The sequence below is a fragment of the Osmia lignaria genome, chromosome 15 (assembly GCF_051020975.1).
Source record: "Osmia lignaria lignaria isolate PbOS001 chromosome 15, iyOsmLign1, whole genome shotgun sequence".
In the NCBI taxonomy this organism is placed as follows: domain Eukaryota; kingdom Metazoa; phylum Arthropoda; class Insecta; order Hymenoptera; family Megachilidae; genus Osmia; species Osmia lignaria.
In genome coordinates this window covers 4161163-4185693 of record NC_135046.1, presented here as the reverse complement: position 1 = coordinate 4185693, position 24531 = coordinate 4161163, and the positions used below count along the sequence as shown (strand labels likewise).

The following is a 24531-nucleotide window of genomic DNA, read 5'->3' as shown; positions in this document are numbered from 1 at the left end:
CAGATGAATTGGAATACATATCGTTAATACGTGGTCCTAAGTACTTGTCTTGGAAACTGACTGTGCCTGTCACTCTGGCATACGTGATTATCTTTGTAACTGGTGTGATTGGCAATGTGGCCACATGTATCGTCATTATCAAGAACCCCAGCATGCAAACCGCAACCAATTGTTATCTGTTCAATTTGGCGGTATCGGATCTCTTACTCTTGGTCTTGGGTAAGTTGACACGTGATTTGGTTTTAATCATTACATGCTACTTTCTATGCAAAATTTTCATTTAAAGCTTCGAATGTTTTAATTTTCAAAAAATCAGCTTCTCCTTTCGATGCAACAAATAGCGATTGATAAGTTCATTCGGTAGATTTTATGCAGTGTTATCACTTGTACAGTAATATTTGCAGGATTATCACGTATCAAACGTTAATTGTCGGCTAATAGCTTATCCGGTCTTCGTCAGGATTAACGAAAGGGTTTCACGTAACTCGTTACGATCTTATTTGTATCCACACTGAGAACGTGATCTCGTTGAATGGATTTGTTTGCATCGCAAGTGGCCTCACAGTTAATTTATATCCACTGATTCCGCCCCTTTGTCTCAGACTCATTTCACTGTTTCCCTTTTGTTCATCATTTACTCTCGGGCTAACAAAGATTTTAATTTTTCTCTCGTTCAAAGTGGATCGAGTCGAGCATGCTTAAACGAAGTTTAGTAGAAGAAGTCCATGGGAAAAGAAATATTTATAGTTAAAGGAAATGCTGAAATTATTGAACGCTATTTACATTCTCTTTTGGTTCTGCGTTTGTATTATTCAATCAACTGCTACGAACACACTCATCTGTTCTCCTCCGAATAACAGATGTCTTGATTATTTATAAACATCGATCGATTGTTGGAGGAAATTGTACGAATAAATTCAAAAGAAACGTCGTTTATCCCGTCGTTGTTGTTTTATCAGGATTTTATTTACATAACAAATTGTTGTACATCAAAGGGAAAGTCTGGTACAATTTCATGACATAAAAGTGTCTCAAAATAGCACTTGTGATACATCAATTTAAAGCTTAAAGTTTGTAGAAAATAACTACATAAAGCCCTCATCAATATTCTTAATACAAAATGGCAGATTCTTTGTTGGAGCAAACAGTGGATCAAATACATTACAGCTGGTAATGTCTAATGTTCGAAAGAAAGAACCAGTCATTTTATCCGAAGAATGCTGATGGGAGCTTTATGTAGTCATTTTTATCAAATTTTACACTTGAAATTGATGTATCATAAGCGCTATTTCATAATACTTTTATGTCATGAAATCACGGTAGATTTCATACGTTTCCTCTTTGGTATACAACCATTGTAAGGTGAATCGCGTACTATCCAATAGAGGATTCTTACAATATGTATAAGGAATGATAAAATTCAGAATAAAATGGTTTCACTTTGAAATGTAAGACACGTAAAAGGCAAACGCAAAAGCGTGAAACCGAATGGTAAACGATTCAGGACTGATTTTTGTGCTTTCTATTATCCAGTGAATTTATTTTCGTTTCTATTCTGTTGTCCGCTTTCTGTTCACAAATTCCAGGCATTTTCTGTTCGATATACATATATATCACACAGCGTGCTCATTGTTACGTTTTCCATACTTAATACCGCGTACAATATATTTCATGTGATCGCGAGGCGCGAAGCAAATTTCCCATTATTTATGTCGTATCGCCGTATATCACTTTTCCATTACACTACCCTTATCTACGACGATCTCGATTTTCTATATATATACTATACATACACGGTAGTAATATCATAGCTATTACTACTGAAATTCTGTTCGCCATATGCTTGTTTATTTTTCTTTGGAAGAAAGGAATGTTCGATGCTTCGATCCGTCTTTCCTTTCCCAATAAAAAACTGCCATTTATTATACTATTATTGATATGTTTGTTTTCCTCCAGCACAAAGATGTATGACGCTATAAAAATGTTGATAAAAAATTGATTGATTATGTGAGTGATTCTTAAGTTTCGTGAACCGCGAATGAAGAAAGTACCGTGTTCCCTATTGCGGTTACGACAGATTGTGATACTTTCAATTTCTTCTTCTAGGTTTACCCAACGAATTGAGTGGGATTTGGGAACAATACCCTTGGAAATGGGGGTTGGTTATGTGCAAATTACGAGCATACATCTCGGAAACGTGAGTCGATGGAATATTTGTAAGAAGTTCGTCGAAAGGGAGTTTCATATTTTAAAAGGGTCGCATCGTTTCTTACTTGTTAAAGGTCCTCTTATGTATCGGTATTAACTATAGTGGCCTTCTCGATAGAAAGATACTTGGCAATCCATCATCCACTTCGTCAATACGGCGGTGGATTGAAACGATCCATACGATGTATCTTGTGTGCATGGTTGGTGGCTTTCGTTTTTGCTCTGCCATTCGTTTTTTACATGAACATCGATTACGTTGAATTTCCACCAAGTGAGTTTTCTACTTAAGCCTAAGTTTTCGTCATTTTATATCGACTTTAAATAATTGTGTATCCACACGAGTTGTATGAATCGTAATAAAAAATTCTACAATTGAAAATACATATGCAACGAGGAAAATCGAAAACTACGAATGCGAACATGAAACACGTGTCAGAATGTTTTTCCAATATGTTCGAGCGTAATTTAAAATGCTTCTCTTCTCGTGTCGGCATTCCTATGCATTCATACAATTCCAGATTTATCTTCCTTTTCCAAAATATCGATCAAACATTTATGTAGTCATTTTGATTAGACTCAAAGTTTCAAATTGATATACTATAAATGCTATTTCATTATGATCGTTTCCCTTTTTTACAGAATCCAAACGATATTCGGAAGAGTCGGCTATCTGCGTGATGCAAGATGATATACCTAAATTTCCTTTGTACGAGCTCAGCTGTATACTCTTCTTCCTTGTACCGATGGCGTTTATCGGAGTTCTTTACATGTTAATATGCTTACGAATACAGAGCGACAGCCTCGCGCAAAACGTGGAGGGATCGGTTCACGGGGAAACTAGGCAAGCTCAGTCACGGAAAACCATCACTCGAATGCTCAGTAAATGTTCAAATTTTAAGTAAACATCAGTTTCTTTTCTTTTCCTTCTGTTCCCTTCAAATTTCAATTTTACACGCGCACGTACGAGCTGCTTGTTCCTACGACAAAACATCGAGAAATCTTTGATTCAGTAGATGGTCCCTCGTAGATGATGTATTCTTCGAGGGCGTTTACACATGCTCATCAACGCGAAAGGGTTAATTGAAGAAAATGTAGGAAATCTTGGATCCATAGGTGCAGTGGTGATAGCATTCTTCATCTGTTGGGCCCCATTTCACATTCAGCGAATAATGTGCGTGTACGGGAACGATACTTACGACGATGTAAGCCGATGGTTGTTTCCACTCACTGGCTGTCTCTACTACTTTAGCGCAACAGTCAACCCTATCCTGTACAACGTGATGAGCGCAAAATACCGAAATGCTTTTAAGGAGACGTGCTGTTGTTCATCGAGCAATCCTATCACTAGGATCGGTCCTAGTAGCGTAAAGCATTCTAGCATGGTTTGTGCTGCTGGATCCAGGATCGAATCTCAGGTGTTTTCTATGAAGTAAGCTTTACCGTTTCTATGTCGCTTGCAAGCATTTCCTTCACCCTTGAATTTCTATCTAGTTCTTTCCATAATAAATGAGATAGTCCTCACCCTTGCATGAATTTCCATGTAATTTCAAAATTATCATTAATATTCTGACGCTTTCTATTGAACGCAGAGACATTGAGTCGAATCGTTTGAAGAACAATTTGCATATAGCAGTTCAATTAAATTCAGACAATGGAGCCAAAGAGAAGGGGATCGTCGCAAATGATCCAGCACAAAATAATAAAGATATCGATGAAATCAATGGTGAAAATTGTTTAAAAGAATCGAAGAAATTATCCTTTGTTATTCATACAAAAAATGGACGACCGATGTGTCAGATGTCCAATAATGAAAGTCTTTCGAAAGAGACACACATTTGATCGATGTTAGAAATAATAAAGACCAGGGGTCTTCTTGTACGTAATGAATTTCGTCGAACTATGTGCTTTAAGCTGCTATAAGATATTGACCTCCCTTACGAATGAAACAAGCTTCTAATTCCTGACCTAGCTTGTCAAGGGATAGGATTTACGTATCTAAAAGTTCTTGCTTGGCTTGGGATTCAATAAAAAACCTGGATGTTATCGTGGAATCAATCAAACCATATCCATGAGGAGGTACTCACTTCTCTGTTCAAATGTGTTACGGAAATGTTCGATGGAACGAAGTCAAACGCAAGGTACGTAAGATACTTTGCAAGTCAATTGAACCGTGAAGCAATTTTATGGAAATTCGAGGACCTATATGTTGGAATTGGTTTTCTAGCTGGAACGGGAATCACAAGAACCTTGTTACGAAACTCTGGCTGATATTTATGGTCAAGAAACAACGAAATGATCATAGAATGATTTCAAACAATTTGTTCTATTTAAACAATCTCCGAGATTTTTGTTAATTTTTTCAAAGCCCGAAAATTTGCATTGTTCCTGTTATAAAAAAATATGTATATATACTAGTGGAATTAATTCTGGACACTTAAATTTTTATTTAAATTTCGCATTTATTCAAGTTATCTTATCTTATATATGCCATAATGTCGGTATGCAAAGAGTATCACCCGTGCTTCGGGGTCCCTAACACCCCAAGATGATATTTTGTCGGTGCGCAGAAAGCGCCACCGCTGTATCGGGGTCCCTGACACCCCGGATGCCATAATGTCGTTATGCAAACTCAGGTAAGTATCCTACTATATTTTCTTTTAAGTTTTCAAGTATACCCAGGTCACAGGTAAGTAGAAATGAGTATAGGTATATTCTGATATTTCCTTCTTTCAATGTTTTATACTCTTTCTAGATCTAATCTTTCACTGTTATAAGTCATATCTATCACCATCTTGCAATTACCATTTCGCGATTTGTTTGGTTTTTAGGTCTTATTTTTCGCTAGATCCGGTCGTATCTACCGTTATCCTGAATTCCCTGTTTCACGATTTGTTCGTATTTAGGTTTTATATTTTGTTATTCGTTCTTATATTTCACTTATCGGTATTACCTATCGTCGGTATTACCTACTGTCGGTATAATTGTCGCGTACTTTATCAGCATCAACAATTGCTGATGCAATCCACGTAATTTTTCCGCAATAGCCACAGTTTCATTAATTTATATATGTATAAAGAACACTAATTTAATAGGTGATACTTCCCTATATTATATAGTGACTCACTCCGCATCCGATGTAATAGTCTATAGAAAGTCTATGGGTCGCACATTTTAGCCTCGGGGTCCCTGATAGCCCGGATGCCATAATGTCGGTATGAAGAGTGCTTCGGGGCCCCTGACAATCCGGATGCCATAATGTCGGTATGAAGAGTGCTTCGGGGTCCCTGACACCCCAGATGCCATAATGTCGGTATACAAAGCGTGTCACCGGTGCTTCGGGGCCCCTGACATCCCGGATGCCATAATGTCGGTATGAAGAGTGCTTCGAGGTCCCTGACATCCCAGATGCCATAATGTCGGTATGCAAAGCGTGTCACCGGTGCTTCGGGGCCCCTCACAACCCGGATGCCATAATGTCGGTATGAAGAGTGCTTCGGGGTCCCTGACACCCCTGATGCCATAATGTCGGTATGAAGAGTGTTTAGGGGTCCCTGACACCCCAGATGCCATAATGTCGGTATGCAAAGAGTAATTAACGTTTAAAAATTCGAGTAAAAAGCTCCTGAAACCTGCAATCCGCCCAGCACCGACAACTGAATGTCAGGTCAGCAGGGGAAGGTACAATCATAACCAAGAATCGAAGCCGAATGTTGCAGTACCGAGAAACAGAATAGTACGAGGTAAGTTTCTACTATTCAACGATTCTTGATCATAACTGTACCTTCCCCTGCTGACCTGACGTTCAGTCGTCGGTGCTGGGCGGATTGCAGGTTTCAGGCGGTTTTTACTCGAATATTTAAACGTTAATTACTGGAAAACAAAGCCGCAAACGTTATTTCGTTATTCTTGATTTTCGTCTTATTTTGATCCCTAGAATCACCCCTTAAAATTTTTCCCACCTGTTGTCGAACACCCTCTATATATAAGATTTATTTCTCTTTAAGGGCCTTGCGGAGACCACCCTTCCCAGTTATTGTTTATCCTATCCCTACTCTTTATGGACCAAGGTCTCCCTTTACAGTGATTTATTTCTTTTATTCTTTTCATGGACCTCGCAATGACTACTCCGAAATCACTGTATCCTCGTATCCTTTTTATCGCTGCATCCCTTACATCCCACATCTCTTGAAAATAAAGATATGTATAGTCTTGTTGGATCTGTAGTCATTGCAACTACCTTTACTCAAACTCATTATTCTATTACCTTCTGTTTATTACTATTAATCCAGTTTCTAATTATTTTTGTTAACTATCTGCTTACTTTTGTAATTTTGAAATAACGTATCAAATTTTTATATCATACTTACCTTCCATCTTTAAACCAATAACTCAAAGTTGAACACCAGTTACAATGACAGAGAAATGAAATTCCAGCCGTATGATTAACGTAAATGAGAACTCACGGGTTTTTTCGATAGTAAGAAGTGTATATTACTACAACATACTTGTGGGATATCGATTGCAACAATGATCGCATCCGAGAGAAAAAGGTGAGGGGGTTTGGATCGGTGGTTCGCTACTCTTCTACACGGCGGATACGTATACAATAAAGAAAAAACACACACATATTAGCTGTGACAATAATTTGTTCGCAATATCAGTACGTGTCGTGTAGTCGCATTCACCAGGATAGATTACAAGGATTCGTCTTTAGAAAATGAAAGAAAAACGGAAACTACGCTCCATCGAAAAGTGTAGTGAATCGTTATCGAATGCGAGGTGATCCAACTTCGAAGGATACCCCGTTTTCTCGTCTATAAAATTATCATAAAATATGTATACATATATAATATATATATATGGCAGTTAAACAATGTTTCGTTTCGTTGATCGTTTAAAAAATGAACAAAGGGACTGGAATGTTTCTTAATGTTTCTTCTTTACCCACTTTTTTTTTATGTTTTTGATTTTCGTTTGTTCCGCTTCGTTCGTCTTTTGTTTTAGTTAAAAAATTTGCATAAACGATTGGCAGACAGTCGTTGGCAATGTTCCGTTCGCTTAAAATGGAAGAAAGAAAAAATCGTGAAGTTCGCACCAGGCAAAGAACAATCGTCAAGTAACCTGAACGAGCATTCGGTTCGACACTTAACATTGAGTATTACGCAGGTAACTGGTTAACATTTATCTCAGTGTGTATACATCCATGCTAGCTTAGTATTTAATTGGTCAAGATACTGTTTACGCTGAAAGAACATACGTGTTACGTTTCTTCGGCTGTGATTTGCTTTTTCTTTCTCGCTGTTTGATTAGGGATTCGTGAACGACAATAACCGGAAGCTCGGTTGTTCCCCTATTCTTTTTTCATTGTAAATTTTCAAGGTTCTTTTGTACTATTTCGAATTGAGAAGTTGTAATGCGCTGATCGTAATGCAACCGCAGCGTTTCTTAAGTCAGGAATTTGGATCAATGTTGATTATGGATACTTGGCAATTCGCTGTCGTTGTTTTCTTCTTTGCAGTTCCATTACGATATCGCTATACTAGCAGAAGTAACGTATCTGAAATGTCAAGGTTCTGTAGAATGAAGGAAGAATTAGGCCAATTGAAGAAGCGAAATGCGAGTGGAAAGCTTCACGAATGTGTCTTGGCGAGAACAGGTGTATCCTCTTCTAGGGTAGCACGCTTGTCTCTGTCTGATCTCATTAATGCGTTAATTAGTGTACACATGAAATACATGATCGATACGTATATAAACAGTTCTCTTATCGTAGGCCTGTGCGAATACTTGCATTGCATTCAACGCGGAAAGAAATGAACGCCGAAAGGAAAGGTTCATAGTATGATAATTGTAAAAAACACCGTATTGACGTGGCGATATTTTTTTTTTCATTTTTTTTTCTATGCTTTCTTTTCTTTTCGATTTTGTTCTCTCTCGCAGTCTTACGGTTTCTTCGCACGTTTAATCTATATCTCGCTAACGCTATACAACCGATTCACCGATGCCATTTTCGTCCCGCTAATTCTCTAATGACTGAGTTTTTGGTCGACTGTACGATCAAGCGTTCGACTATTCTCTCCTCGTTTCCGAACTGTACAGAAAAGTCCGCGTTCGTGCGATTTCGGTTCGATTAAAGCTTTCGATCGTGTCGCAAACGCACTACAGATCGCGATGACGTTTTATAATGTCGTTCGTCGAATCCACGTGTAGGCCCTCGATTATTCGCATCATCGAACACACATCTTCGATCAGACTCTCGATGGCTGCGTCTGCAGTCCGTTCATCGCGCGATTCCAGAAATTCCGTTTGCGATTTCATTCACGACCTTATCGCCGAATGCCAAACTGTCCAAAATGCAAAACTGAAGTCTTTTAATCCGGCGCCCACAGTCGCCGAGTTAAATGAATAAACGTCATTCAACCCCTTGTCTTATGATTTCATGAGAGATATGAAAAAAAATTGAAATATTATGCATATCTTGCATTCAACTTCAAATTCAACTGTCACTCTACAAGACAAGGGGTTAACAATAGAATATAAAGTGCAGTCACAGTCACAGCGTACATATATGCGAGTTCGCACGAACGTAAATTAAAATAAAATGGAGAAGAAATGATAAATATCGAAAAAGACGAGCCAAAATCGTTACCCTCGCTGAACCAACGCACCCCTTTCCCTCTCGAGCAAACGAACAGCCGTAAACGCAGCCACTCTCGTTCCTATGATAAACCCGAACGCATCGAGTACAGAGGAATAACAATGAGAATCGTCACAATAAAAACGATGCTCTTTCCAAAGAATCAAACGAACAATAGAAAGAGAAAAATCAAAAGAAACGTGTGCGTCGTCGATTACGATTGTGTTATGCTGACTAGAGTCTAAATTATCCTTCTATACACACCTATCTCGTTATCCTCCGAATTAATTATGTATAATATTTATATATGTATAAACGATGCCGACGATCGATTTGTCATTTTGAAATCGATTCACATGCATCCCCACACCTTACACACTTATTTTTACTCTCTTTAATCATCCTCTCCCTCTCGCACTCTCTTCCCGTTTGTCCTCTTTTACATACTTAATAGGTACATCCAGAGTTTACGGTGCCTTATCGTAAAATACAGTACAGATTCGTGTTCAACGCCATTCGACGAGGTACCGCTGGTATGCAGATTTAGGGAAAAGAAAGTCCACTCTTACTTTTTTTTTTATTCTTCAGCATCGAAATTCGGTCGCAAGGAGGGACTGGAACGACGGTGCCCGTTCGAGTTGTCCAGCTATACTATCACACGGCTCAAATCTCCGGAACACCCTTGGAAACATTACGAAAATGTGATTACATATGTGCGCGTGTATGCATCACCCGTAACAATACCCCGAATGGCAGATTGAAACACGGTTTACATTTTTAATCGTCGTTCATATCATAAATATCTGAATATAATATATATATATATATATTTATATTTGCATTTATATTTATATATTTATATTTATATACTTTTTCTCTCTTTATGTATACGATGAGTTTTGTCGTGTGTGATTCTTTATCTCTTCCGTTCGCTTAAGCATTAACAACAGTCAGTTCGTTCGTAGTATATTAATTATCACGCTAAAGCCTAGCCGTTCGTCGTCGATTTTTCTTCTTCTTCTTTTTCTTCATTTTTATTTTTATTTATTTTCCTTGAAAACCTATGGTTGGTACGTTAGTGTCATTACGTGTACGTGTGTATGAGTATGAGAGGTGTGTATCTCGCGTCCAGACACGTCTTTGCACGGGTCAATAATTTGCGATTTAATTATCCCTAATTACACGCCTAAGATATTGTACATGATACAGACATCTCTTTTAGCTCGTTCTCGTCTCGTAGGGAGGGATTCGCTGGGTCAAATCGATCCAGAGGAATACAACTACTTTCGCGATGCCTTTTTCTCTGGCGATTACGAGAAGGAAGACATCGTTTTGTTTCGATCCAGCGCGAGTTTCTTGCATTTCTTTGCGATTCCATCGAGCGTAACACGATTCGACGATCAAGAGCCATACGTTTGCTCGATTTAGATTCCTCTGAAAATGGTCAAGACCGATAGAAATGATTCTAAATGGTCGTTGATCGTGTTCGTCGCTGTTGATGGACACTCCACTCGACGCTGGACATCGGCTCGGTTTCTCTGATTCGTCGGGAGACTAACATCAGACTCCAGACGGTTATGTTCGCTTCGTTATCATTGACTGACATTTTTTTAATACGTAACTCGCGACCATAGCAATGGCAAAAGTGGAAACGTATGTCTTCGATCGAATTCGTGTAACGAAAATGATACTCGGGTCAAGAGAACACCAAAGACCGAGAAATCGAATCTGCTATTTTAAAATTTCATTTACTTTTCTGCACGCTTTCGTCAACTTTCTCTTCTCTCTTCTTCGCCCCGTTTGTTATATTTCATAGTTTCGTTAGCGTGTCCAAAAATTAATAAGAAATACGTCTGTATTGGCTTTTTATCTTTTCGACACGCTAACTACGCCTACACGCCCTTAAATTTTAAATCAATGTCCCTCCGGGATTCTTTTTGGGAAATGATAGTCTTGAACAAGTACTTATTCAATTGATCAACCCGAAGGAAACATGATTTCTCTTTTTATTTTAAATATGTTACATCGACATCGAAGTTAAAAACCGATAACGAATTAAGATCGTCTTGTCGCGATTTACAGTTACACACATTTTTTATTTTTAACAAGGACACAGTTACATACATGCACACATACATATATATATATTTTTTTCAGATTTTTCAGATTTTTTAACAACATTTCCTATTCTTTGTTAATCGTCGATCGTAATTGGCAGTAAAGATTAAAAACGAAGACGTTCGTTGAAGGTATACGATAGAAAAGACGATGTAGATCGACAAAATCGCGGCAGTTCTCGTTTTCGTATCACTTAATCGGCGATTTAATATATATATAAGAACCTTATTAGATGAGAGCAGTCTTCGAGAATGTTGATAAAAGAAATGATCGCGCGACTAAGGAATTCGTGATTAGACGAAACGATGACGATGCTCTATTTTTTTTTCTTTTCATTTTTCCTGTTCTTATATATCACAATAAAAATTCGGTTAGATCACATGGTTTCGAACAGAGTCGTTTCGAAGCTGTTCGATCGTTGCTGATAAGAACCGATCGGAGCCCATCGGAATCATCGAGCACGCGGTGTTGCGATTGGAAAATGATGAATTATCGAACGATTCGGATTGTCGTCGCTGTACTTTGTGCCACGATTCGTTGGGCCGAAATTCTTCGGGAAATTCTCTAATATAGCTTGTGGTTCTTAATTAAACCTTACACTTGTATCTGGTTACCAATTACGATTACGATCGTTGGTTCAGCACGATTATAATCATTTCACGTGATCTGGATGATCATTTCGTTCGTTCGATCACACGAAAACAGTTTATTAGCCTCAATTCCCTGTGACATCGCATATTCTTAGCGGCGAGAAGAGAAGAAGAGAAGACTCGTTGATTATCATCAGCGTATCGATATTTATTATTCGATGATAGCGCGAGTTCGATCGGCCGGTCTTCGTCTGAACGATAGAAATGAAAGTAAGAAATACTTAAATCGAACCGGGAACGAATATAAACGATTCTTTGGTAAAGAAATGATCCAACTTATATAAAACGCGTATTATATGTATACATACATCTACATGTATAGTCGTATGTGAGGTTTCGTGTAGGTGTGTTGAAGATTTATGTAAGTGTGCACATAGGCGCGTGAATGTCGTGTATATACAAAAAACAAGGAGGTGTACACTTACACAATGAACAGCGTGAACGAAGGTCCGGAAATGGCGTGCGTTTGCGAATGGATTTTTGGCACCCAGCAACACCGGAAACAGGACCTCTGTTTCTCTTTTTCTTTTTTTTTTTTCACTATCTTATGTACGCGTACTCTCGTTCAGAAGAGCGTACGCGTACAGGTCTGCGCGACTAATTATTTACACTAAAGATGCTCGAGAGCCGTTTTCAGGCTGATCTTAGGTTCGAGTCGCCGTCCTTCCGTTTGTGCGAAGACGTGTCCAATCTGGAACTCCCTGCGCTTGGGCCTTTGCGGAAGAGAAAAGGTTCGTTAGTAAATATACTTGCGTACCTTGTGCCTACCTGCGCCTCACAACTCGATAGTATAGAAAATTATTCTAAACCCGTCGAAAGCACGCGTAGGTATCGCTTTGTTCGAAGAGAACCCTTGAAAATCATTGTTTGTTCTCCACCTGTTTGCTTAACACAGACTCGTCTCTCGCCGATGTATAGAGCAATATGATTATTTACGAACTTTTGAAAAAGGCTAATAATCCGTCTTAGGTAAAGAATAACGAGTAAACAAAGGAGAGAATGGTTTTAAGGATCGTTGATAAGGAGAAATACCGAAGTGTTATTCTTAGATTTTAGCTGATTAAAAATCTAAGAGAGACACTCGATGGAGTTTATCTTACGAAGGTGAGTACTTGAAGAAGAGGAAAGAACGAGGTACTCACAGAATCAGGATTACACTTCGGGCAGTGAGGAGCTCGATCGGTTACAGCGGCTCGGACCGGCTCGAGGAAACACTGCAACCGAAGATCGGCAGGCATCATTGAGGCAACATCTTGCAGCTCGTCTCCATACCTTCTGGTGGCACGCGCATGTTGCCGTTCGTTACGTATCCATTCGCATCAACGATCACAGAAACGCTGCCCGGATGATTGTGATAGCTGACGTTACGATGGGTCATTACGATATTCTTCTCGTGTTCGTTCCCAGCGTGACTGAACAAACAGCTTTCGCTGCTTCTGCTACTGCATGGCTCCATCGTGTGATCCACCCGGATTGGAATGGAATAATCAGACATGGAGTTCACCTCCACGGTCGCGTATTCCCTGATCATCGTCGGTTTCGGAGAATAATCCACCTGCATGTGTTGCATCGATGAAGTCGGTACATCGGTTGGATCTGTTATCGTCGACACGTGACCATTGGCCATCGAATATAGATCTGGTTCATCGTGACCTTTCGACGAGAGCGTGGTCTCCAGACATTGGTACAGCAACGCGTAATCCTCCTGTGGATGATGAATACAGTATATGAACGAGGCGAAGAGATTTGTCTTCTGAAAACGATGCGGTGAAACGTACCTTTGATCGAAAAACTCCAGGTCTCTTCATGTACAGCAACTTTGAGAACATATAAATATCAGCAGTCTTCTCGAAGTCAAGTTGCTTGTTCAGCGTTGTAAGGAGGACGAAAATTGCTGCCTCGACGCCACCGTACCTGTCCACCACCACGATAGGACCATTTTGATAGTCCCGATGCAAATCATGGATGAGGGTGACAAATGGTCTGGGATTGGTGTTGTGTGGCCAGAAGCCGGGTTGAGATCGGGGTCTTTGGACGATTAGAGGCCTCAATTCGTAATCGTCTTGTAGAGATCGGACCGCAACTTCTCGCAGGATCATACCGCTGGCGGTTTCTTTGATCCCATAGAATCGTACGCGGAAGGTTTCCGACTCCAAGACTTTATCCTCGGTGGGCCAAAATTCAGGGTACTCCTAAGAGTAAATACACGTTTCATAAAGCATTCTAACCATTTCCTCTTCAACAGATAAACGCGTGTCTTACTTACTTCGTTGTATTCTGTTAACATAACTACGGTCTGAGCGTTGTAATCCCACATCATCTGCCAGAATTCCATAATGGTATTTTCCATGGGGTGTTGGGTGATGATGAATTCACGATTGCAATGGAAACCAGCAATCCATGTGGCGTTGATATAGTCGCTTCCATCGGTTCCAGGCTTCGGTGTTAAGTGAACGCGAGCAGTTTCGATTGAAATCACGTCTTGATTGCGATTCTTATGGATGTTGTACGGCTTGATCGCAGACACCAGATTAAACTCTTTCGGTTTCCACGATGTCACCAACTGCAATCCAATTTTATCAGCAATCAGATTCGAACAGAAAGAAGATCAATGTGACGCTTTAAAAAAAATATTCATACCTTGTATTGTGCTTCAAGATTGTTCCACGCATCGGTATTGGTGTTGTTAGGATTTAGCATGTTTTGTACGTATTCCAGCAAGTTGTTCGCTTCGATATTGGTTTCGCCGCTTTCGATGGCCTCTTGTAAGGCGTGATGAATGAACACGTATTGTTCTTCGGTTTGTACCAAGAAATTTCGTTGCGTGCGAATGTGTTTCAAAAATCCAAACACATTCACTTCGTTTTTGCACTTGGCCTGCTTCAACATGGCATCGATGACGATGTAGGTACCAGTGCGTCCGACACCAGCGCTGAAGGATAAATAAATTTAAATTGATACGTCTGTATGTATATTTCACAATACGCTAAGATATCTGAAATTTTTCTGGCGCTGCACCTGCAATGAACAACGATGGGTCCCGCATCCGGTGGATTGGCATTGGAAGATTTTCGAATGAAGCTCAAAACTGGTAGAGGATGTTCCGGAACTCCATGATCTGGCCATCCGGTGTAATGATACTGCCAAATAATACGTTCACCCATGTTGATTCCGTTCTTACGCTTCTTGACCTATGAACACGAATTAGGCCTCCAATCAAGAAATCAATTGCTTAATACTGTGGCGAGAAGGGCACTGAAAATTGAACCCGAGTCTTTCAAATATTTCTATATTTTAATGGTCCTGACTAACCTTTAGGTGGCGAATTTGAAGGGTGCGAATGGTGTATGTTGCCATAACATCCTCCCTTAACAAAGTCACTTGAATATAGCCGTACGTCTCAGATCCTGTCTTAGGCCAGTACATATCACACTTTTTCTATCAAACAAACAAGATAGAATCAATGAATTCGAGCAATTGGATTTATGAGAGGAACAAAGATGGACATTAAATGTGCATAGACAGATAGCCTCGACTTACACGGCCACGTTCTACTAGGTTGGTGATCATCACGACGATTGACACCTTTTGCTCCCAAACCATGCGCCAGAATCCGTCGAAAGTCGGCGGCAATGGACCCTGTGTACCGATATACGCCCGTGTACGTTGCCAACCATCGATGTAATTCGCGTTTACGTAATCGTGACCCTTTTTCGGCGGTCCTCCACCACATGATAACAGCTGCACTCGAGTATGATCGTCTGTCAACGGAGATATCGAGCTAATTATTGAATTGTCAATCCTTTCGATACTAAATTAATACGAACCGCGTGAAAGTATTTAATTGCAACAATGTGCTTCGTTTATCTCACGAGTTACTCGATCATATTAAATTTCTGACGCGTTAATTACATTCCAGTGTCGCCTGGTTCGCTCGAGACGTTCAATTAAACCCTGAAATCTTCAGATCGACGTGTTACAGATCTCGATCGGCCAGGTGATCGCGCGTGTCTCTCCTCCTTTCATCCTTTGGCCCGTTGATGGGCATTAACGAGCAGTGCCTCGAAGCATCTGTGACCTCGTTGCCGAGCGTTCCCGGTCACTCACATTAAAAGCGAACGAGAGCAGCTTGTTAATCCGATAACATTGCGAATGTCCGAGACGAAGTGTTCGCAACGTTGCGAATATTAAAGCCTCCTTCTATCGTCTTATATTTCGCGGACTACGATTACCTTTATCTCAATGACTTTCGATAACTTATCTGTACATCAGACAAAAAGTATTCCCTTCGCGTCGGACGCGATCAAGTGGCACAGATTGCATCGAGGAAATGTATGCGCCCGATATGTCCGTTTAGTCCGGCTCGAATCTTTCCATACGACCTTTGTTCCATCGCGCAAGATAGCTGGACGTGAAAAGACACCCTTCGCGTCGGACAATAACGATCGGACGACAACCGGTCACACCTTTGTCTCGTCGATTGATCTATCAGCAAAACGAAGGAGGCGTGACGTTATTTAAATCGATTGAACGTCTAACCAAGTGTCTGCGACGCGTCGCGACGTCGCGTCGCCAGCGAGATTCTAACTCTGAAATTCTCAACAAGTCCCACTATATGTGTATATATCATTGTACGCGTAATGCAACGACGCGTGTTTCACGGATCAAACGAAAGTCGAGGGTAATTTCAGCTCTATTGGAGACCGTTTCCGACGCAGCCACCACCGACGTTGCGACGATTGCAGACTTCCGATACGCGCGCGATTACAATTGTCGTCGCATTGTGCCGTTCTGTCTCTGTCACGAAACCTATGACTTACCAGCATCATTGATTTACCCGCTCGATAACGAACGAAGCGGAAAAGGAGCGTTACATTTGGTTTTACCGAGCACGAATCTCTATGCCGGTGGGCCATCGAAAAAGAAACAGATACCACGTGGATCTGTCGAAAGTAACGCTTACGCGATTATATCTATAGAAAAGATTTCAATGAAATAACGCGACATTTTGCTTCTTTCATAAACGAAAGGCTAATTACTCACAGGCCAATATGTTCATATATCGATTCTTCGTTTTGTTCTCGACGTATTGAGAATTCTCCGCTGTGAATTTGCCACTCTCCGACTGGATAAACTCGTACTCCTTGCTGAATCCGATGTCCCCGTCAGCGTGCAAACTTGCGACGTGTTGAACGAACTTTTGAATAGCCACCGCTGTCCGTTCTCCGTCCTGTTCGCTGTTCTCCCATTCCTGAAGAGTCGGCACGTTGCGTGGTGGATAGTCGAGGAAGTAGTACGCCGTGTGGAAGCATTTCCTGAAAATTGGCCTCAGGCAAGGCCTGATGAGTTTCACCATAAGCATGCATTCGAAACGTAACGTAAAAAAGTGGAGGTAAACGGAACGGAAACGAGACACGACGATGTTTGTTGAATTTATTTGATCGATGAAGCGCCATGCTGTCTCGTAATTGAAAATCAAACGCTCAAATGTAAACTTTGCCTTACACGGATTCCGCAAATCGTGCGTTGGATAAAATGTTATAATTGAAAAAAAAAAGAAGAAAAAAATTAGACGTTCGTTGGCAATGAACGCGTTGAATAATCGATGATTCTCTAATTTTTCGAAACTCACAGCTCGATGAACTTCTTCATCCCGACAACGCGCTTTTCTCACTGTCCATTCTAAGTTGTAGAAGAAAGTTTCCACGATCGGTACCAAGAACGGAGGCTAGCGTTCCTCAGAATAGATCACCAGCGGACTGTACAGCCGTCCGTGACCCAGAAATATTCCTTCACGAATCGTTTGCTCGCGGGTCGGACGGTATCACGGTTGAATCGGCGTCCTTCAGCATCTTCGACGACGATCGAGGCGAAAATATGCGATTGCACCAAGCGGTTTGGCACACGAACCGAGCGTACTCCGAGCGAAACGTTGCTGTACGACTGGGAAACCTTACTTCGTCGTTGTTACTAGCCGTTATCGCGAACGATAAGGGGTCAACCGTACGACAGAGAAGGAGAAAGATTGTGGGAAGCAAGGTAAAGGAAGGAAAATTAAGGTGAGGAAAGACGGAGGGGAGAGAAGAGAGAACGGTGGATACGTGAACCAACTACAACGAGTGTTTGCCTTTCGTGATATTGTTTTCCTCTCCCATTAGCGATGATCGAGAGAGGACAGACTAAATAAATATCGTAAAATCAGCCGACGAACAAGTTGATTGCTCGATCGATGCACAGACGTGCTAACTTACGATGCTCGTAATACTACCGTCGTGGTGGAAATAGTTGTGCATGCTAAGACACGCGACAATATGGATTATAGAAAATACAAACCCTGAAATAGCATAATAGACTTGTCCTTGTCGGCGTTAAATCGATAGTTTCTCTACTCTAAAGTAGACAGAGAATAGACAATTGGCAATTTCTACTGTTACCAAAGAAGAAAAAAAATAAGAAAATGCTTTAATGTCTGGTTTGAAACTTCAAACACATCAAAGGGACATCGTATTTTCAAGAGAAAGCATTGAATTTCGTTTTTTTTTTTTTCTCTAAAGTTTCGTTTCGGTACCGATCGTTTAGTATCGTTTGACGCTTCGTCGATGAAACGCAGGGGAACAAAGGGACGGGTCACAACGATGCGAAACAATGTCATGCGAGGAAAAAAAAAAATGAAAGTCAAAGGGCAGATGTTTGATCCTCACTTCCATAAGATGAAGGACGTGATCATCAGCATCACTGCCACACAGGCGCAGATCATCCCAGCGATTACGCCGCTGCTAAGCTCTCTGGTGCTGTGTGGTAATAACGGTGGTGTCCTGTCGCAATCCTGAACGACCCGCACTTTCCGTGGAATGGAACCTTCTCCGTGTATGATCAGTCGATTGTCGATTGCGCTCCGCGTGCCTCCACGTACCACGATCTCGTACACGCTGTTCATCGTTAGGTTCGGTATGATCGTCTGCAAATCAACGGTGGTTCCTCTTTTCGAATATTCTTTCATTTATCTTTTCGAAGCTTACAGCGGGCAGCTTTTGATCGGCTTAATCGAGTCGATCGACATAAAGTAGTTTAACTAAACGGTTTACGCTAAGGTTTCGTTGTTCGACATTTTTATCATTCAAAATGGCTAATGCGCTACATAAAACAATGAAGTTACCGTTTCAGACATCAGTCAACTGCTTCTTTATATTATAATATTTATGCAGTTAACAATTACCTGCTATTAATTTTGAAACAATATACTTTCGTTCTTCTTTCTTTTTTTTCTTATCTTTATCAGTCCGCGAGTATTTTCACGATCTCCATCGCAAAGAAACTCTGTGAGTCATCTCGAAATTTTAATGTCGAATACAACGAGATAAGGGAGCTTGTACGTTTCGCGAGCTTCCGCTGTGTCTACAGACGATAGCCGGCATAACGCTTGCTAGTCCAAGGATATCTGCTGCCAGTCAAGCGTGTACTTACACTCGACAAACTTAGCGATCCACTATCGACATTCATCCGCAATAATCTTATCTACGACTTATCGTGTTGTCTCGATTAGACGATCGACGGAAAAAAGATTCGATCTACGAGTTGCGAAGCTCGAAAAAGACGAAACGTTTTGACCGTTCGTGTTCCACTCTAGTAATCTCTGGCGAAAAAAGTGGCGAACGGAGAAAGTGAAAATTACTGAGACCTACGGTTACGAATAGCCTCGCGAGAAAATGAAATGAAATAGGAAGGAAATTACGTACAGCGCTCTCCAGATGATTTTTCTCTGCGATCACTTCGATTTCCTCGTAACGTTTTCCGCTTTCGATTCGGTAATTGATGAAATAGTAGTCAATGGAGCCCCAGAAGATGTTCGGCCTGGCCCATTGGATGTAGACCGAGTCGTGGGTCGGACATGTCACGTTTAAAATCAATGGAGGACTGGGTCCTGCGATATCTGTCCGACGAATTATGTGATCAGACGGTTCACCCTCGTTTTTCCAGGTGTACGCTTTCACCCATATTTTGTATTCTGTATATGGTTCTGAAAGGAAATTGTCCATTCATTTTACGGCTGTATTAAAATAAAAGTACCGATTACCCTCGCGATAATCGTTGCGTTAACGTACACGAAATATCTTGGTTGTAAAAGATTAAGTGATCGAACAATTCTTTGAAATATTAAATTAGCGTTTTATTACGGGAAATATCGATATCAGTTTGTTATCTAACGATGCATTCATCTGCAGTTATCGAGCTGAAACATGTAACTCAGCCTATTGATAAGACTTCTGGCTTATCGGTGAAACGAATATGCTGACGTTATTTCAGCATTTGACGATAATTCCAGAAACAGATATTAACAGAGTCGTTTGTTTGATCGCGACTTAACTTCTAACGAGAACAAATCAACAAAATACCTTGAAATCTATTCTCTGTACTTACCCAATTCGTTTAAAACGAATTCGATGATCGACCCATCGTCTTCATCGGTTTTATACATCTGAACGTCGGTGTAATTGGAATGCATGTAGTAAATACGATAACCGGAAATGATTCCATTGGCGCTCTCCGGTTCGGCCCATGACAGTTCAATGGTGGTGGAGGTGATGCCATGAGACGAGAGATTCAATGGTTTTGTTGGTACTGGAAAAAAAAAAATGAAACAATAATTAGATTCAATATTCAATATTCGTAATTTGTCACTGTCGGTGATTCCTTTCGAAAAAATGTATTTCCAAATATTGCACGAGAATACAAAATTACTAGCCGGCTATTTTCCTCGGTTATTTTTAAAATTGCAGCCCTTGAAAGACTCCCTTTGACGAAACAGCTTGAAACGTCAATTTCCAGTACTCGGGGCGCAAGCACCGCTTAAAAACGCGCGATTCCGTAAATGATTTTTCGGTCGACGTACTCGGCACCTCTTTACTCTCTTTTTCGCCGACCGTTCATCATCTTCCAAGAAGGTGGCTTTCCAATTTCCCGTCCACAAAGACGAGAGCAAGCTTGCGACGTCCAAAGTCTGAATAATTAATTTCGCCTCGAGTGTCTTCTCAGACCCCTTCGCGCCGCGACGAGTAACTCTATAGACACCATTCACTTTTCGTACGAGCGACCGTAACCGCGGAGAACATCGAGCCTGAATTCTACCACGAGCTTCTAAACAATGAGAATAACAGAAATCGAACGAGCAACAGATCGCGTCTTCCTTTCACGGGGCTTTCATTTTAACGAAACGATTAGTTACAAGGGAAGAAACAAAAGTGCGACAAGTGCGAAACAATCTATCCTTTCTATGGCTTCGCGATTGAATTTCGTGGAATTTTAGCAACTCGCACAAGGGTTTCCATTGCCCGTCAACGAAATCGAATTCTCGAGTGACTATTTCGAATGAGAGATTCTAAAAATTTTCAACGTTGATCGGTTTTCGAGATTCATTTTATCTTCCAAGTCGAAGATAGTAAAAGTCTACACCTTTGGTCATAGAAGCGTTTAAAATGTACCGAGCCGTTCGAGGGATTGCGTTAACGCGCCTTCGTTGTGAAATCTCTTCACGCTCGTGTGAATCAGCCTTAAAGCGACACCAAGCACGCGTCCATTACCAATTAAACGTGAAAATTTGTTTGCGTCCATAAAAGAAAGATTTGATCAGATGAAATTTCCGTCGATCGGATTACAGAGATATCGATACGGATGAATTACGTGATCTAGTAGCTCGACTAATTGAACGCCGCGATCGAAACTTTCAATGCAATTACTTTCTTAAGCGTAATTTCATTTTAACAAGCGTACACGCTCCGTTTTCATTTCCAGCTTGAATTCCTCAATTGTACATGCGCGTACGATCGTAATACGATTATTTGCAATTTAAATGCACGGAATTGGAGCTCTTAAACAATTCTATGCATAATTTCGACTATGTAGATTTTGTATTATTTTAGATATCATTTATCCGGCATAAGAAAATCTTAGTTTAAAAGTTTGAGTGCTTAATTTTAATCGGTGCATCAGAGGTTTGGGCGATGACTGACTCGCCCCCCACCGAATTTCACACCTTTCGCGTTTGTCTGAAGCTTCTCTCGACAATTTTTTCCACGCTGCTTCATCGCAAAAGCTTGTCGCGACAATCAGCTTCCTTCTTTCGGGAATCTTTCTGCGTCGTGAGAAAAATGATGCCCGAGGGACGAGTTAGACATCATTCGTGTTCGCGTTTGGAAGGCGCCTACGAGCGAGGAGGAAACAACAATCAGGTGCAACCTTTAGAAAATTCACAGTCGGGTGACGTTGTATCGAGTACGAGACACGTACCGGTGGAAAAATGAATAAGCAAGGTCGAGAGGCGTGTAAATTGATCTGAGTCTCTTGCAAAGTAACGAAGAAAACAAGCAACCGACAATTACATCGATGACTCGCGCAGATTTCTCGTTCAAACTTTTCCGGGTTGAGCTCGCGACTATGGGAAATCGTAAACGTTTTCCCTCTCTCCCTTTCGTCGCCGATCAAACGTCTTTATTTGGTGGGATCTCCTGAAAATGTCACTTTCCTACGTGTTTCGCAATCACTTTCCACCTTTGGAGAACGGATGTTCCTTGATTTATCACGTTACAAGCTTGCTAAGATTTACAGTTGATACAAGAGAAATTGGAAAACGAAATTTCCAACTTTGTTACTCGTCGTTAATCTCGAATGGTGTTAAATAGACATTTAATATTCATCGTGATGTAAATGTTCGATCTACTTTACGATAATTTACCAGCCACTTTCTTTCGTACCTCTTTATACGATCTGACATTCGTGTTAGCACTTGAATAATGTCCACCGAGCGGAAAATTTAAATATAATACACACGCGAAATGGGTAGCTGTCAGGTAACGATTCGGTTAACTGTTCACTCGGAATCGTCTTGGTGTGAAAGAAAATGGCACGGTGAAACGAAAAGATGCTATCGTGATTGTCACGAAACGATCTATATACAAACTGGCTCGCTGTTATTACTAGTCGAGCGTAAATACCAGAGCTATATTTGATCTTTTCAGAATTCAATCTTACCATACTCTAGAACAATGTTATTCTCGTTTTATTGTCGCTGTGGCAATCAATCGAATACATAGTGCAATATTTAAATAAAAAATATAATGGCTAGTATTTTACCACTTTATTCGACACGTTTTACGATGTACCTTGCTTAGAAATTTTATCTCCAATTATCCGGATAATTGTATAGACAGTTGTACGATAGTGCATAGAAGAGAAATAGGCGAAAGTCGCTTTATTAGGATCGGCTTGCTATGAGCAACGGTACCGAAGTGAAAGGAGTTCTTTGATAAGAAAACCAGTAATCACTGGCTGCCTGTTTCGGGTATTGCACCAGTCTCGTTTCCGGGACTGCAAGTTTATGAACTTGAAATGCACGAGGGCGAGTTTTTCGACCGACCATTGGTCTTATCCAAGCTAGCCATGCACCGCTGCGATTTTGTCCTCGGACTCGATGTCGAAACAAAAACGTTGGTAATTTAACGTGTTCCGTGATGTTTGACTCACCGGTGATTCACTTCGTCGTTAAGTGTTTTGTTCGAAGGATATTCGTATTCAAAGAAATCTGAATTAACGTAGAAATCGAAGCTTGAACGTTAACGTTTTATTACTCTAAAGCGTCGTTTGATTATAATTTGCGGATTAATTATACTCGAGGTATTCAAAATTTCGCAAGGATATCGCTGTTTGTTAGTTTAAGTAATTAAAAATTCACGTGGAATAATAAACGAATTAGAAGTCGTCCATCCATTTTCGGCATGGAAATTAGGAACGCGACCTTGGCATCCGCCTCCATCCTTTCGTAAAAATAGAACGTGTCTGGATGCCTCGAAAACGGCCAACGTGCTTCGACTTCCAAAAATAAAGGAAAAAAGAAAAGAGAAGTCTAAATACGATACCAACGAATTTCCATAATTTTATAGTTGACTGGCGCCACGAGATTCTACCCTCGAACGACACAGCCAGGTCAATCATTAAATACAGTCAAGATTTTTTTTGTTTTTATTAGAGTGTGATGCAAAGGTAGAAACTAGCTAAAGAAAAGCGTAGCCAGCCGCGGGTTCAGTCGCGGCGGGCGGAAATGCGATTCGCTTCCTGGCTGAGGGAGCAGGATCGAGTAACGATTTCCCAAGAGCCGGTGGCGCTTCCTCTCCCGTCGTACAACTAGTTTCGTGGCCATGCTTTGGAACCTGATCGCGAGCAGGACTAGAAGAAACGTAACGCGCTGTTTTCATGCCTTTATGACAACCTACACACCCGCGAATCCGTGCTCAACCACTTACGTAACTGGTGGTCTTGCGCGGACGCAACAAGCTGCGTTTCAGGAGAACCAGACCAGCAACGCGAGAAGGTGCGCGAGAAGAAGAAGGAGAAGGTAGATCGGGAACGAGATAAAACGAACCTGTGCACCGCGTTAGGTGGACAGGCGAAGTGGATTCCGCGAGAGAAATGTAATACACGAGCTGCACCTTGTTCCTCGAATCGAGACGGAAAAGGAAACGAGTCTCAGTCGGCTTGATTGCACGCGACTGGAAAATCTTAACCAAGAACTCGACGTTCTTGTAGGAAAATTCTTTTTTCATCAGCGAAGTATAGATAGAGGGGAATGGGATCAAGGGATTGATATCTAATAAAGGATTTGAACTCACGAACGCTTCCAATCAGTGTACATCGGATCTCATCTCTAATAAATACCTCGAGTACGTCAAGACGAGATGCTAATATCCCTTCGATCGTCTTCGTTATTTATTATGCTTGAGAATCGTACCGTGAAGCATTCGATTCGCAGAACGATGATGGGTTCACGATGGATCGATCATTTTCCTCTTTTTTCCGGGGGAATATTAAATTTACCGGTCTCGCTTGTATCGCCGGTACCGGTACCGATAAATTCCCTGCCGTTAATCGTAT

The 24531-nt window shown here is 40.9% G+C and overlaps 2 protein-coding genes across 6 annotated transcripts in view; one reads left to right on the top strand and one right to left on the bottom strand.

The window, feature by feature from the left end:
* Positions 1 to 139: 139 nt before the first annotated feature.
* LOC117600123 (neuropeptides capa receptor-like) lies at positions 140 to 4590 on the top strand. Of its 2 annotated transcripts, XM_076692383.1 has the most exons (8): positions 140 to 219; positions 1957 to 2007; positions 2107 to 2197; positions 2283 to 2479; positions 2848 to 3087; positions 3322 to 3637; positions 3798 to 4346; positions 4433 to 4590. In XM_076692383.1, the coding sequence occupies exons 3-7, from the start codon at positions 2166 to 2168 to the stop codon at positions 4045 to 4047; spliced, it is 1035 nt and encodes a 344-aa protein (XP_076548498.1). In that variant the 5' UTR covers positions 140 to 219; positions 1957 to 2007; positions 2107 to 2165; the 3' UTR covers positions 4048 to 4346; positions 4433 to 4590. The 2 variants fall into 2 exon arrangements, with proteins under 2 accessions (XP_076548498.1, XP_034171020.2); XM_034315129.2 differs by lacking the exon at positions 140 to 219 and having other exon boundaries at positions 228 to 2197.
* Positions 4591 to 9391: 4801 nt separating this feature from the next.
* The window catches only part of LOC117600356 (Protein tyrosine phosphatase 99A), a 274753-nt gene continuing 259613 nt past the window's right edge, over positions 9392 to 24531 (bottom strand). The window contains exons 7-18 of one of the 4 annotated variants that reach the window (XR_004580435.2): positions 20029 to 20229; positions 19347 to 19627; positions 18312 to 18568; positions 16654 to 16949; positions 15151 to 15371; positions 14923 to 15048; positions 14629 to 14801; positions 14251 to 14542; positions 13877 to 14173; positions 13389 to 13802; positions 12753 to 13315; positions 9392 to 12323 (exon numbers count right to left, since the gene is read on the bottom strand). Coding sequence is in view for 3 of the 4 variants with exons in the window: in XM_034315695.2 (XP_034171586.1) it covers positions 12244 to 12323; positions 12883 to 13315; positions 13389 to 13802; positions 13877 to 14173; positions 14251 to 14542; positions 14629 to 14801; positions 14923 to 15048; positions 15151 to 15371; positions 16654 to 16949; positions 18312 to 18568; positions 19347 to 19627; positions 20029 to 20229 (3071 nt within the window). In the remaining variant the exon portion in view is untranslated. The remainder of the gene's footprint in view (positions 12324 to 12752; positions 13316 to 13388; positions 13803 to 13876; positions 14174 to 14250; positions 14543 to 14628; positions 14802 to 14922; positions 15049 to 15150; positions 15372 to 16653; positions 16950 to 18311; positions 18569 to 19346; positions 19628 to 20028; positions 20230 to 24531) is intronic. The other 3 variants (XM_034315697.2, XM_034315695.2, XM_034315696.2) reach the window with 3 other exon arrangements.